Genomic DNA, 13790 nt, shown 5'->3' on the forward strand with positions numbered 1-13790 from the left:
CTTTTAAAAACAAAAAATCTTATAATAACATCATCCACCGAGGTGGATGTGAAATAAAGATAACCCTCTAATTCTTCTTACATGAAATGTTAATGGGAAAGTAACATTTGTCATCTGCCTGGAGAAAATTTCTTATGAAAACAATAGTAGAAAGGTTTTAAAAGGAAAAAAATGCCATGCATCTTAAAACAGAAGTCAAATTTAGTTTTACTTAAATGGCTGTGTCTTTATTTCAACTTTCAGCTATGATTTTTAAAAGGTATATTAAAACTATCAGTTTTCTTGTATATCCAAGTCAAAAAGAAGGGAGACCTGAAAAGTATCTAGATACCAAAATAAGGTAAGAAGGCTCATTAAGATCAAAGATGATCTTGTACTGTTTCCTTCTTCTCATGTGTTAGAAAACAATTTCTAAAGGGAATGCAAGTTTCTTTTTGAAATTATGAAATGTATTCCTGGGACCTCTAAATTCTTTGTACTGGGAAACACTCTGTCAAATACATAGAACATTAATCTGTCAAGGATCCTCCCTAGACACAGAGAGGGTATGTTGGCAATCAGATTGGACATCTTTGGGATCTTTCACTTTCCAACTTACTAGTTGAGGACTTTGCCCTGAGAATCACCAGTGATAACAGGGTAGTGAAACAAGGATTTGTTACTGTCATGGTATTGTCTGTACAAGTTTTAAATTTAGGGAATCCTTTTTCTTGGGGTGGGGGTAGGGGAGGAGGAGGATTAGAGAGAAGGATAAGATTCTCGGTAGAAAAGATAACCTTTTAAAGTAAAGGGAAGATGCAGGAGAAAAATTACACCATATATCAAGACCATTATTTATGATAATCCACATTCTGAAACTAAGGAAACTGTGTATAAATAATGTCTGGATTTTTCCCTTGCTAGCACATATAATTCTTAACTCTGGACTTTCTTCCTCAGAATTACTTCTTGTCCCAAATAATTTCAAAATCACTTTTGAATGTTACTTGTTTTTTTTTCCCCCTCCTTTTAAATAGAGGGTTTGTTTTTTTTTCCCAGAGCAGTCTTAGGTTCACAGCAAAATTTAGCAGAAGATACAGCATTCCTATATACCTCCTATCCCCTTTCAGACCACCCCCTCACTTGCACCCCCGTTATCAATATCCCACATCAAAGTGGTACATTTGCTATAACTGATGAATTTACACTGGCACATCATCATCCCCCGAAGTCCATAGTTTATTTTAGGGTCCACTCTTGGTGTTTATTCTGTGGGTTTTGACAAATACATAATGACAGGTATTCACAATTACAGTAGCATACAGAATGGTTTCACCCATTCATCCCTCTCTCCCAAAGGATCTGGGCATTTAAAGTCTTTTTTGAAGCACTATGTTTAACCATAGACAAGATCCCCCCCAAAAAATTTTAGACAAGTACTAAATTATCCACTGTTTCCCACATAAAAAAAAAAAAACAAAATAAGCAGCGTTCATCAACGGATGGCTAATTAAGGGGCAAACAAAATGCTTTCCTAGTAGCAAGCAAGATTAACAAAAAATGTTAGTGTCATCTAAAAGCAAAGAAAAGAATAAGAAATCAAACTAGAAGACAATAGAATTCAATCACTGTACTCTCAGAATTTACGTTTTCCTGTTCTTGAATTCCCTTTTGGAAGCCGAGTCTAGTCACAAAGGGCAAACATGTTTTTTTCCCCCACTGCAGGCTTTTTATTTTTCAACAGCCTCCTAACCTAACCTAATATTTTGCACTTGCATATATTTTCAAAAATCCAACTCTGGTCATGAAACACAACTAATGCTTAGGTTAGAAACCTTGTCTTTAGAAGATGAAGGAATGGCAATGTTGATAACCCACAATGAGCAAGAGAAGAAAATTAGGTTCTCTACTTTCCCCTCCTTTACTCTCAGCAGAACTTCCTTATTTGATAAGGAGCAACATTTCCTTCTCCAAGGAGCAACTAGCTTAATCAATTCCCTGGAATGAGACGACCTTTCACACAGAACGTTACACTGGAATGTGACATCAGCATTCCCTCTGAGTCACAGTCTAGTCCCAGCCTTTTCTCCCAGGAAACGCGAGTCTCCTAAAGTCACGGAGCGGCTCAGGTAGGGCCGCGGGGCCTGACGCTCGGAGGGCAGCCAGTCAGGAAACGTCTCCTGGAGCTAAACCACCGCTGACAATCGTTCTTTGGGACTAGTTGCCAAAGAAGGAGAACATTTTCTTTGGAAGTCGAAGGCAGTGCTTTGGAAGTCAAGTAATGAAGGACCAGAGGGGGAAAAAAAAAAACCACCACTAAAGTTCACCTTTCACGCCATCATCAGCCGCTGCTGCGAAGGAAGCACATTAAATCAACGCTCACTCTAGAGAGCCTCTCGACTGCCAAGGTGGGAAGGGAGGAGGTCTGAGCTGTCAAAAGTCTCATCAGTGACCCCAAACCACAAAGGCTTAATAAAGTTCAGCTTCCTGAGACAGGAAGAAGTAGTGTCACGGTTTCGCCCGAACTCGCCCTAAGCTCATCCTTTTCTTCTAGGGAGGCACAGGCCCAGCCAAAACATCTTAAGGAAAAGTTTCAAACACCTCCAACCGTTGGACTTGGTTAGACAGGGAGAAATGCCCCGCGCCCGCCCTCGCGCGCGACTCTCAGTCGCTCCTGGGTTTCAGGAGTTAGTATGGCCAGCGGACACCCCCTCTACCCGAAGGACCGGGTACTGGGGCCCCAGGCGCCGGCGATCCCGACACCGCTCGTGCCTGACGGCCCTTGCGCCCCACCAGCCTCTGGTAGACAGGGGGCGGCGCCCCGCGCAGGTGAAGCGCCTGCTGCCAGCCACCCTACCTTCTTCACTTTGGCCTCCAGGTCCATGTCTATGTGTCAGAGGGGGTTTCTCCTCCGATCAGGGATACCACGCCCAGGATCGCCTGGCGTCTGGCACCGCTGCGGGTACTGGAGGAGATGTGCCGGGACACCGGCACCACCGCCGCAGCCACTTGCCCGGCGCGGTCAAACTTCCGCCGCCCAGTCGGCTGCAGCCGGCCTGCGGCGGGGACCGGGAACAAAGAGGCCCAAGCAGCCAATGGCAGCCGGGCCCCTCCGGGCAGCCGCCAATCACTGAGCGCCGCACGCACCTTCGCTGCGGAGCGCGGCGCCAGCAAGGTGAGGGGCGGGGCCGCGTTCGGGGCGGTACCCTGCGGAGCTCAATCCGGTAGCCCCGAGTTGGTCTCTGAGGCTCTGCTGGGCGTCCTGACTACCTGCTCCCAAAGAATTGGAGCCCAAGCTGCCTCCAGTTGAAATGAGGAGCCCAAGCTACCTCCAGCTGAAATGAAACTTCCATTCAGTCAGTTTGAACCTGTTTTGCTTGGGACTGTAAATATGAATTCAGAGCAAAGAAAAAGAGAAGTTGTGGGGATTGTTAGGGATCTTCGTGATGGGCATTGCACTCTATAATTTCACTGTTGAGTTGTGGAAAAGGCACTTGGCTAAATACTTTTCTCCAATATCCCAAGCACTGGCAGGAAACCTTATCTCAGACAGCCAATGAAGAGGGTTATATGGGTTTTCTGAGCATTTGATAGTTCAAAAATGAGGATAGTGTGAACCACTAAAGGGATAACTTACACCATTCCTTTGGAAGGAGAGGCTTGCCCTTTGCCCCTGTTGTGTGAAATGATGTGAGGCTGCTCATGTGCCTCATGCTTAGATGAAGCAGTATCATAGGCATAACAAGCAGCGCTGCAGCTCTAGATTTGGATCCATATTATGCCCTCGTTCAGGAGCAATTGCAATGAATACTATTGCCTTGGTGGACCTGAAAGGAATTCTAGGGATTATTGAGAATAACTTAAAATTTCTTAGTCTCTTGGGGACAGAGCTAAAGCTCATGAGTCTTTGTTCCGGATGGAAAAAAACAACCTTTTGACTAATTAAAAGAGAGGAGTCCTTTTTTTTTTTTCCTCTGTTCATGGTAATGATAGAAAATTATAATGATTAGATAGCAAGTGACCACCTAATCTGCATCTACTTTTAAAAGGGAAAAAGTCCCAAATCATATAGCTATTTAGGTCCACATTTTTCTCTCCCCTTTGGTGGTGGTGGTGGTTTAGTCTCTCAGTCATGTCTGATTCTTGCAACCCCATGGACTGTAGCCTGCCAGGCTCCTCTGTCCATGGGATTCTCCAGGCAAGAATACTGGAGGGGGTTGCCATTTCCTTCTCCAGAGGATCTTCTCGACCCAGGAATCGAACCCAGGTTTTCTGCACTGCAGGCAGATTATTTACCAACCGAGCTACAAGGGAAGCCCTCTCTCCCCTTTACCTCTTGAAATATGGTAACTGAAAAAAAACCCAAATTCATTTTAGCTAACGTTTTCAACCCTTAGGATCTTCCCCTGGACAGACCCCTGGTGTCCCCTGCCTTTTGTTTGTAGAAGAACATTAACTTCCTAGGTTTTTCCCAAGTTCCCAAAAGCAAATTTAATCAGTTAAATGAGAAATTGCAAAAACAAAGGAAAACAGTCAAATGAAACTAAATAATAATAGTTTGGCTGTAAAGTAAAGCCAAGGGCCTTTAGTTTCTTCCTTCAGTGCTATAGATAGTATCCTGAGCCATATCCTTGTACTGGTTTTTTAGAAACCAGCCCCCACTCCAACCAGATGAACCACCAACATGGAGGCCCCAGACCAGTTGGAATTAAGAAGGTTGATGATTGGGATTCCTGAAATTGAGTGCTGTTACTTCACCACCGACAAGTCAGAGAATTGTGCACAAGCTGGTCATGCACCCTACAACCCATACCCCAAATGCTGCCTTTAAAAATCCTCCCCTAAAAACCATTGGGGAGTTTTAGTGTTTTGAGCTTTAATTGCTTGTCCTCCTTGCTTGATGCCTTCACAATAAACACTACAGTTTGCTTCACCACAACCTGGTGTCAGTAGCTTAGCTTTGTCTCATATTGGATGAGCAGACCCAAATTCAGTTCAGTAACAAACAGAGCACTGATTTATGATGTGATGTTTTTCTTATTCTATTAATAAACTAAAAATGGAATGACCAAGATGGTAATGAATTTTTCTTCTCACTCAGTTTAATTAAAACTTTTCCAAGCCATTTTCCCAAACCATGCTACAATGTTTGGGCTCCTGCAAAGTTTACCCAATGTAAACTCCAATGAACATGAGGTTTAGTTATGACAAGGCAATTTGGTCTCTTTCAGGGAGCTTAACAGATGGAAAATGTCCAGTGAAACAGTTTAAATAAGGAATCAAATGATGTTGTAACATAAATTTTGGGCTTATTTTGTGAAATTTGAGAGACAAACACTAAAGAAAATACCTGGAAACATTTTTTAGCATTGTATTTTGCCTTCTCTCTCTCTTTCCTCCCAAACCTTCTAGCATCACTTTGTGTATCATTTGCTAATTGAAATTTTTATCTACCTGGAAACATTACTGTGCCAATTATATACAAATTAACACTGAGGTAGATAAGTTTTAGGTTAGGAGGATTAGATTCCAATTTCTTATTAGCTGTTCAAGTGTTATGCTAGAGAGATACTAAGGAATTAGAACTGGCATTGTTTGATGACAAGATGTAATTGATGACAGAAAAATGAGTAGAAGATAACACACATGTGGCTGGCTTGCTCATTTTTGTAGGTGGTTCTGGAAATAGGAAAATATAGGCTGTGTTTAGTTGTGTTTTCCTGGGAGTGGGATGAGGACAAAGGGTACAGTTTTTAATTCATTAGATTTGAGGCTGGGATACTGAAGTATCCAAATATTAATCTTAGAGATGAGAACTGGAGTGGAAAGGTGATTTAAGTGTCAATATCTTACACAGATAAATAATTGAAAGCCATCGATGGAAAAGATCAGCATGGGATATAACAAAATAAGAGAGAATATCAATGACCTCAATTGAGCACAGTTGAGCAAGAAAAGCACAGAACGGAAATAAAGGTTAGTTAGTAAGAAAAAAAAAATTAGAGTTCCCAACAACCTCTTAAGAGAAGACATTCAAGAAGGAATTCATCAACAATGTCCAGCTATAGAAAAGGGTCAAATTCTCTTTGAATTTAACAGAAAGTAAAGTTGGGGAGTAAAAGCTGTATCCCATGTCAAATAGGCTATGGGACAAACTGAGGCAGGAACATAGAGAGTTAAAGGAATAACCAATGATTTTAAGGAAGTAGAAAATGTTGGAATTGAGTGATTGACTCGAAGGGAGGAGGGATGAGCATTCCTAAGTCACTCTTAGGAATCTAATTTGGTGACTTGTAATCTCTCCTTTCCCACCTTAAGACGAGTTTCATTTGCATGTAATGATTTTGCAAGGCTGATTGGATCTGAGTTTGGCAGTCAAAAGAGACATCTGGGATGGAGATGCAGATGACGGGTTATAAATACACAGGCACAAACATCTACATATACACATGTACATATAAACACACACACACTCAACATACCAAAACACTAGGAAAAGAAAACACCAATAGGAAAGTGTTCTACACCAGGTAAGGTAAATTTCCAAGATAAAGATGAATGTACCTGTCTCCTCAATTATTAATGTGGCCCCAGGTGGCCTCTTTAGCAAATGTTCATAATTTATTAACACCTGTTAGAGGAACTCCTGTGCTACTGACTTAGCTATTATTGCTCATTAGCAGCTTGTATGGATTACACATTGTTCTATGGGGAGACAAACATTTTTTCAGAGCAAATTATTACCTGTAAAAAATTTTTTTAGTTGACCAAACACTGGTGTTTGGCTAGGGAAATAATGAGTGATTCACATGATAAGTTTATATTAATTTTTTCTAACAGTAAACAATCATAATGTTATAGGAACAAAATAGAAAATAGAATGGTATATAGATTATGCTCACAAATGTGCAAAAATATCATGCACAGAAAAGAAACATGAGGAAAATTCATAAAATGTTAGCAGTGGTTTGTCTCTGATTGATAGGTCCATGGGGATTCCTTCTTTCCTTTAAAAAATATTCCATGATCATGACATATTTCTTAATGGAAAAACCTTATCTAAAAATATATTATTCAAAGCATTTTAGGAAGATGGGGCAGTGGCAGTATAATTTTTCAATCTGCCTGAAAAATATACATTCAAAAAAAAAAAAAAACTGATCAACTGGTTAGCAAAACCAAAAGCCATGGACAGCCTTCATAATAAAACTGGCAAAGTATCTCCATAAATCCAAAAACACGACAGATAAGGACAAGCCAAAAGAGCCACAAGACACGCATGTATAAAAAATTCTGTCAGGGGAGGGAGAGAAGCAATAAGTTGGTGTCTGATGGACACCAGAAAAATTCAAGATGTTCTCCTCCAGATATCCATTTTAAAACACTGCAGGCCAAATTTCAAATAGCAGTGGAAACAGTGAAATGTGACTGAAGGGGCTGAATTAATCTCACCCTGTGATATCTCATGACTCACCCACTAGGACTTCTTCCTAGGAGAGGGTCCCACAATAAGAAACTTTGTCAAGGGAAATCAGAATAAGTAGGCTGGGGCAGAAGAGACAGTGGAAAGTGAAAGGCTAGAGGAGCTCTCTCCAATGTAGTAGCCAGTAACCACATGTAAGTTATTTAAAATTTAATTGATTAGGTTAACTAAAATCCATTAAAACTTAAAATTTGACTTCTCAGTCATACTAGCCATATTTCAAGTGCTCAACAGCCAGAAAGGGAAATGGAGTCAGGAAATCTCCAAAATCTTGTTGTATTTGTTAGCACTTCATAAAAACAAGGGAGGATGGAGCTCTCTGAAGTTGGACACAATTTTATAAACTCTGCATCATTGTATAAGTTTAGGAAAATTAATGTCACATAATAATGGGTAACAGTAAGTTATTAAGGTCAAATCCAATACAAACTTATAAGAAAAGAGAGCAAACAGGGCAGAATAACTTCCCTACAGTACATCAGAAAGATGTGTCCACAAAACAGAGCAAAAGTGTATTACTTGAAAACAAATTAAAGACATCAAAAAGTTAATGCATGTCATGAAAGGATCACACAAATTAGAATTAGAAAAACTCATAACTGAGGTAATAGAATTCAGGAAAGAATTAGAAATGAAGAAAATAATATTACATAGATGAAGTCTAAACTAAAAAGAATACTATGGCAAAAAACTGATAATGCCTACAAACAATGGATAGTAAAAATTCTTCTTTCTAAAAAATTGAAAAGTAATGACATATGTATACCTATGGCTGATTCATGCTGATGTGTGGGAAAAACCAAAACAATATTGTAAAGCAATTATCCTTCAATTAAAAATAAATAAAAAATTTAAAAAGTAATGACAAATATAGAGTATTCTAGAGAAAGTAGCAAATATGAAAAAGATGATGAGATCAAGTACATGGATGATAGAAGTCTCTGAAGATGGAAACCAAAGGAACAAACACTAAAAAATGGTGACTCAAGAAAACTTTCTGAAATTAAAAAAATGATATGAAACTAGATATTGAAAGATCATGTTGCTTACCTGAAAATATATTGACTCAAAATAACCAACACAAGACATATTCTAGTAAAGTTACTGGACTTTGAAGACTAGGAAAGAAAATCCTTTGGGTATTCAGCTTTAGGAAGGGATGTGACTTAAAAGGGGAAGACAATTGTATTAACATTGCACTTTTGCTTTAGCAATTCTCTAGATCAGTAGAGGATAGAGTAACATTTTAAGCTATTCGAGAAAGACAATGTAAACCAAGGATCTTATATGAAGTAACTTTCAAGTTAAAGGGCAAAGACTTTTATAAACATAGAATTTAGGAAATACAGTTCTCATGAGCTCTTCCTGAAGAATCTTCACTTGGCTGTTTCTCTTACCTCTGTCTAAATCTCTCATCTCTCTCTCATGAAGACACTAGTCGTTGGATTTAAGGCCAACCCTAATGAGGTATGGGGTTTCCCAGGTGGCACTAGTGGTAAAGAACCCACCTGCCAATGCAGGAGGCTTAAGAGATGGGTTTGATCCCTGGGTCGGGAAAATCCCCTGGAGGAGGGCATGGCAACTCACTCCAGTATTCTTTCCTGGAAAATCCCATAAGCAGAGGAGCCTGGTGGGCTATAGTCCATAGGATGGCAAAGAGTTGGCCACGATTGAAGCAACTTAGCGTGCACATCTGATATGACTTCATCTTAACTAATTATGTCTATTAAAAACTCTATTTCCAAATAAGGTTATATTCTGAGGTTCTGGGTGGATATGAATTTTTTTTTGGGGGGGACATAACATAACCCATTACAGTGGGAGAACAAAAGCAACATAGTCACAGTAAAACTGTTACTAGGAAAAAGCAGAAGCAATCAGTGGCCTTTCTTCCACACTCAGCACTGTATCTCGCAGAATTGAGAATATAAGCACTAAATTTACTGTCAGTGGCGTTAGTTCCTTTGTCTTCTACTTTAGAGGCACTGGATTATTACTTCTGGAAAACACTTCCTTATCCATTGTTCCCTAAAATGAATTCTAAAAAGGCATTGATTGAGGATTTCCTTCTGGAAAGCTGTGCTAGCGTAAGAGCAGCTTTTTGGAGGACTGAGATGTTTGGGATAAAACAACACCTTTTGCCAGGCTTGAGACTTAAGAATATGCCTGTCATTTTTATTTCAGGGGAACTTTAAATCAGCATCTCTCAACCATTAGACCAATGACATTTCATGTGTGTGCTAAGTTGCTTCAGTTGTGTCCAACTCTTTGTGACCCTACAGACTGTAGCCTGCCAGGCTCTTCAGTCCATGGGATTCTCCAGGCAAGAATACTGGAGTAGATTGCCATGCCTTCCTCCAGGGGATTTTCCTGAACCAAGGATCGAACCCCAGTCTCCTGTGTCTCTTGCGTTGGCAGACGGTTTCTTTACCACTAGTGCCACCTGGGAAACCCAAATAAATTCCAGTTGATGGCTTTCAGAAGGTCGGCCTGTGATGAAAGAAGATTGAGAAGACTTCATGTCTCCACTATGTGCTAAGAAAAGTGAAAGTGCTAGTTATGTCTGACTATCTCTCAACCATGAGACCAATGACATTTTGAGCCAGGTAATTATTTGTTGCAGGGGGCTGTCCTGTGTATTTTAGAATGTTAAATACCATTCCTGGCTTTAACCCACTAGACGCCAGTGGCATCCCTCCCCAGTTGTGACAACCAAAAATATCTCCAGACATTGTTAGATGTGTTCTGTGGAGCAAAATTATCCCCAGTTAAGAACTACTCAGCTTTAAAAGATTCCAGAGGTCTATTATCTATCTTTGTGTAACAAACCACCCTAAAACTTAATAGCTTTAAACAACAAGAACAACAATTTTATTTTGCTCACAAATCTGCAGTTTGAGCAGGAAAGGCCAGAATCCCCCGTCTCCACTGCATGCACTCTCAGCTGAGATGCCTGAATACTACACGACATACTGCAAGATGGCTTTACACAACAGGCCTGTTAGTGCTGGCTCTCAGCGTGGACCTCAGTGATGTTTGTGGGTGGGGGAAGGCCTCAGTTCCTCTCCAGCTAGGGCCTCTATGAGCTGCCTGGGCTTCTTTACAGCTTGGTGGCTGGGTTTCAAAAGCAAGTGTTCCGAGAGAGTTAGGTAGAATTCATGGCATTTTTTTATATTCCGGCTATGGAAGTCATATAGTAGTACCACTTCTATCTTGCTCTGTTGTTTGAGATAATCACAAACATCTGCTCAGTTTTAAGGGGAGGAGACACAGACCCCACCCTGATGAGAAGAGTATAAAAATCACAATTTAAGAAGAGTATATAAAATAGGAGATATTGTTGCAATCTTTGGAAAATCTTCCACCATCTACCCTTTGTCACAAAAACTCACCTTCCTTCACATGCCAAAATAACTATGTCATTCTCTCAGAGCTGCAGGTCTCCTTAATGCAAAGTCTAGTCTCTGCCATCCACATCAAGTCCAGATGTGGATGGTACTCCTCAAGTGTAATTGGTTACAGCTCCTTGAAGACAATTCCTCTTGATCTGAAAAACTCTGAACTAAACAAACAAGATATCTGTGCCTCATGCATACTTAGTGTATAGAGGGCAAGTCCTGGAATACCTGCTGCAGACAATCCCCTTCAAAAATGTGTAAAACAGGAGGCACATAACAACCACCGTTCCATAGCAGTTCTGAAATCCGGCCAGGACCACGCTGTGACTTCCTTGATTGGCACTCATTTCTGTTCCTTGGCAATTGTTCTTCATGGATCTTGACTCCACTCTGGAATCTTGGCTTTGCTTTCTGATGCATTCTTCTTTTCCTACCAAGAGCACATCATGTTTGCATTCGAGTTGTTTTCTCAACCTGCTTCCTGAATGCAAAAGATAGGAGTCCAAAGGCCTTTTAGCATTTTGTACTGATTTTTTCCTTTCAGTTCAAGCTTTTATAATTATTTGAAAAACCATTTGTGTTTCTTATGTGCCAATGTGTAATATATTCTGTTAAGCCAAAGCCACATCCACAGACTTCTCTGATAGTATCCTTTCTTTTTCTTGTCCTTCCAGTGTGAAATTGCCATGAGACATTATATTTAGTATTCTTAGAAACACTTTAAAATGCAGATGATATCTGAGGCACACCCTTAAGAACCTCAGGCGGCCTTCCATCTGTCTAAAAGACTATATATGAGTCAATCTGTTAAATTTCTCTGCTGTCTTAACAAAGACTGTTATACACCACCCCGGGTTTGATATTTACCAAGAAGCCATTTCTCAATACTTCATTTAAAAATTGTTAGACATATGGAAATGTTGGTTATGTGAAACAGTTTTACTTTTGAACCCAGAAAGTACCAGTCCCTTTTTTATTTAACAATGCATTTCATTCTTTGGTTCATCTCTCTTCTCACATTTTATCGTAGAGAGTAAAAAGAAGTCAAGTGGCACTTTCAATATTCTCCAGTTATCCAGTTCTAGCTGTTTTCTGTTTTATACATTACCACAGACAACAGTCTTGGCAAATTTTCTACCACTACATTAACAACTGCTTTCTTTCCTCCAGTTTCTAGTAACACTTTCAAACTTTCCTTTAAAAACTCACTGACAGCCTTCTTTAGCTTTAGATAACTGTTGCCTGGAATCTCTTTAGACTTTCAGATAGTATGCTTAGGCCCTTGAGCTTCTTCTCACTTCTTCCCAAAGCCAGTGTAAGATGTTTTAGATTTTTTTTGTGTGTGAGGCAGGGCGGGGAAGGAGGCAGGACCTTACTTCCAGTGCTTGAAGTCGGCTGCCTAAAACAGCCATTTTAGTAGGATTAGAAACTATGTGGATCAAGAATTTGGAGAGAGCATAGTGGGAAAGTCTTGTTCCATGATCTCTGGGACTTCAGCTGGAAGTCTTAAAGGCTAAGGATGACAAGACATTTGGGGAACAAAATTCTCTGGAGATGTCTTCTCATGTATGATTAATGATAGATATTGACCAGACTACCAGCAAGAACATCTGAATATGGCCTCTCTATGATTTCTTTTTTTTTTTTTTTTTGGCCTGGGTTAGTTTGAACTTCCTTACAGCATGGTAGCTGAATTCCAAGGTCCCAGAGAGCAAGGTAGAAGTGCTGGGCATCTTTCTGAACTAGCCTCATGCTCAGTAGAGGGGTAACTCAATGGATATCAGTTGTTCAAACCCTGCAAATTCCAAAAATAAAATTGGCTTTAATTGTCACCTAGGAGATAACCTCTAAACTTTTGGAGTATCCGGCCTCAGAAACATGCATTTATATATCTGGAGACTTAAGATGTACTAGATGGTTTAAAAATGTGACTCATGGGCTGTGCTGTATCAGTTTGACCTCTTGGGGACTATAGACTGAGTTACAAAGGTCAGTCACACAGACAGCCCATGCCTATGTAGAACAGTGGACACCAAGGCTCAGGTGAGTTTCTCTGGCTGGAAATAGTTCCTGAATATTGTCACATGTCATTACTGGGAGAATTAAGTGCTGTCCTTGTAACTCCACTGAAAGAAGAGAACTAGAAACTCTTGTCTCTCCTGGATTCTGCCCTGTGTGTCTTTTTCCTTTGCTGAAATTAATCTGTATCTTTTCACTGTAATGAATCATACATGTGTTTAACAGTTTTTCTGAGTTCTGTGAGTCTTTCTACTGAATCATTGAACCTGAGAGTGGTCTTGGGGACCACACAAATAGGAAAGCCTTGTTTGCTGAAAGACTTGAAACCTGGGGTTGTCTCAATGGTTAGGGTTAGGATAATCTGAAGGTGCTTCACGTGTCTAGTTGATGATGGCTGGTGATTAGGATTATCAGCAAATACATCTACAAATGGTCTCTCCATGTGTTCTTTCAGCATAGGCTAATTTGAACTTCTTCACATGTGGCGGCTGGGTTCCAAGAATAAACATCCCAAGAGAGCAAGGTGGAAGTGATTGACATTTTTTTCTAAACTAGCCTCATAAGCCTCATGGTATCAGTTTCACTAAGTTCTGTTGATCAATGTAGTTACAAAGGTCCCCTCAAGATCATGGTGTCATAGACTTTACTGTGCAATAGGAAGGATGTAAATATCACACAGTTAAGAATGTGGCATGGAAAATATTTTTATGGTCATCTTTGGATACAATCTGCCACCCTTGTCAAGTGAAATCTTTGCATCTCTAGCCTTAAGCCATAGATTTGATCTCTGAGCAACAAGTTTGGTTTTCTGTCTACCCCTCTAACCTCAATTTACTTGCCTGCTCTAAGCCACTATCCTCAAACAGCCCGAGATAATAGAAAGCTTCACCTTGCCACAGGACTGATTCCAG

The 13790-nt window shown here is 40.2% G+C and overlaps 1 protein-coding gene across 1 annotated transcript in view; it reads right to left on the bottom strand.

Annotated features, from left to right (window-relative positions):
• The window catches only part of TES (testin LIM domain protein), a 62761-nt gene extending 59635 nt beyond the window's left edge, over positions 1 to 3126 (bottom strand). The window contains exon 1 of the mRNA XM_040260892.1: positions 2837 to 3126. Coding sequence (XP_040116826.1) covers positions 2837 to 2863 — 27 coding nt within the window. The 5' untranslated portion in view covers positions 2864 to 3126. The remainder of the gene's footprint in view (positions 1 to 2836) is intronic.
• Between the last annotated feature and the right edge of the window lie 10664 nt (positions 3127 to 13790).

This window comes from Oryx dammah, unplaced genomic scaffold (assembly GCF_014754425.2).
Source record: "Oryx dammah isolate SB20612 unplaced genomic scaffold, SCBI_Odam_1.1 HiC_scaffold_18, whole genome shotgun sequence".
Taxonomy (NCBI): domain Eukaryota; kingdom Metazoa; phylum Chordata; class Mammalia; order Artiodactyla; family Bovidae; genus Oryx; species Oryx dammah.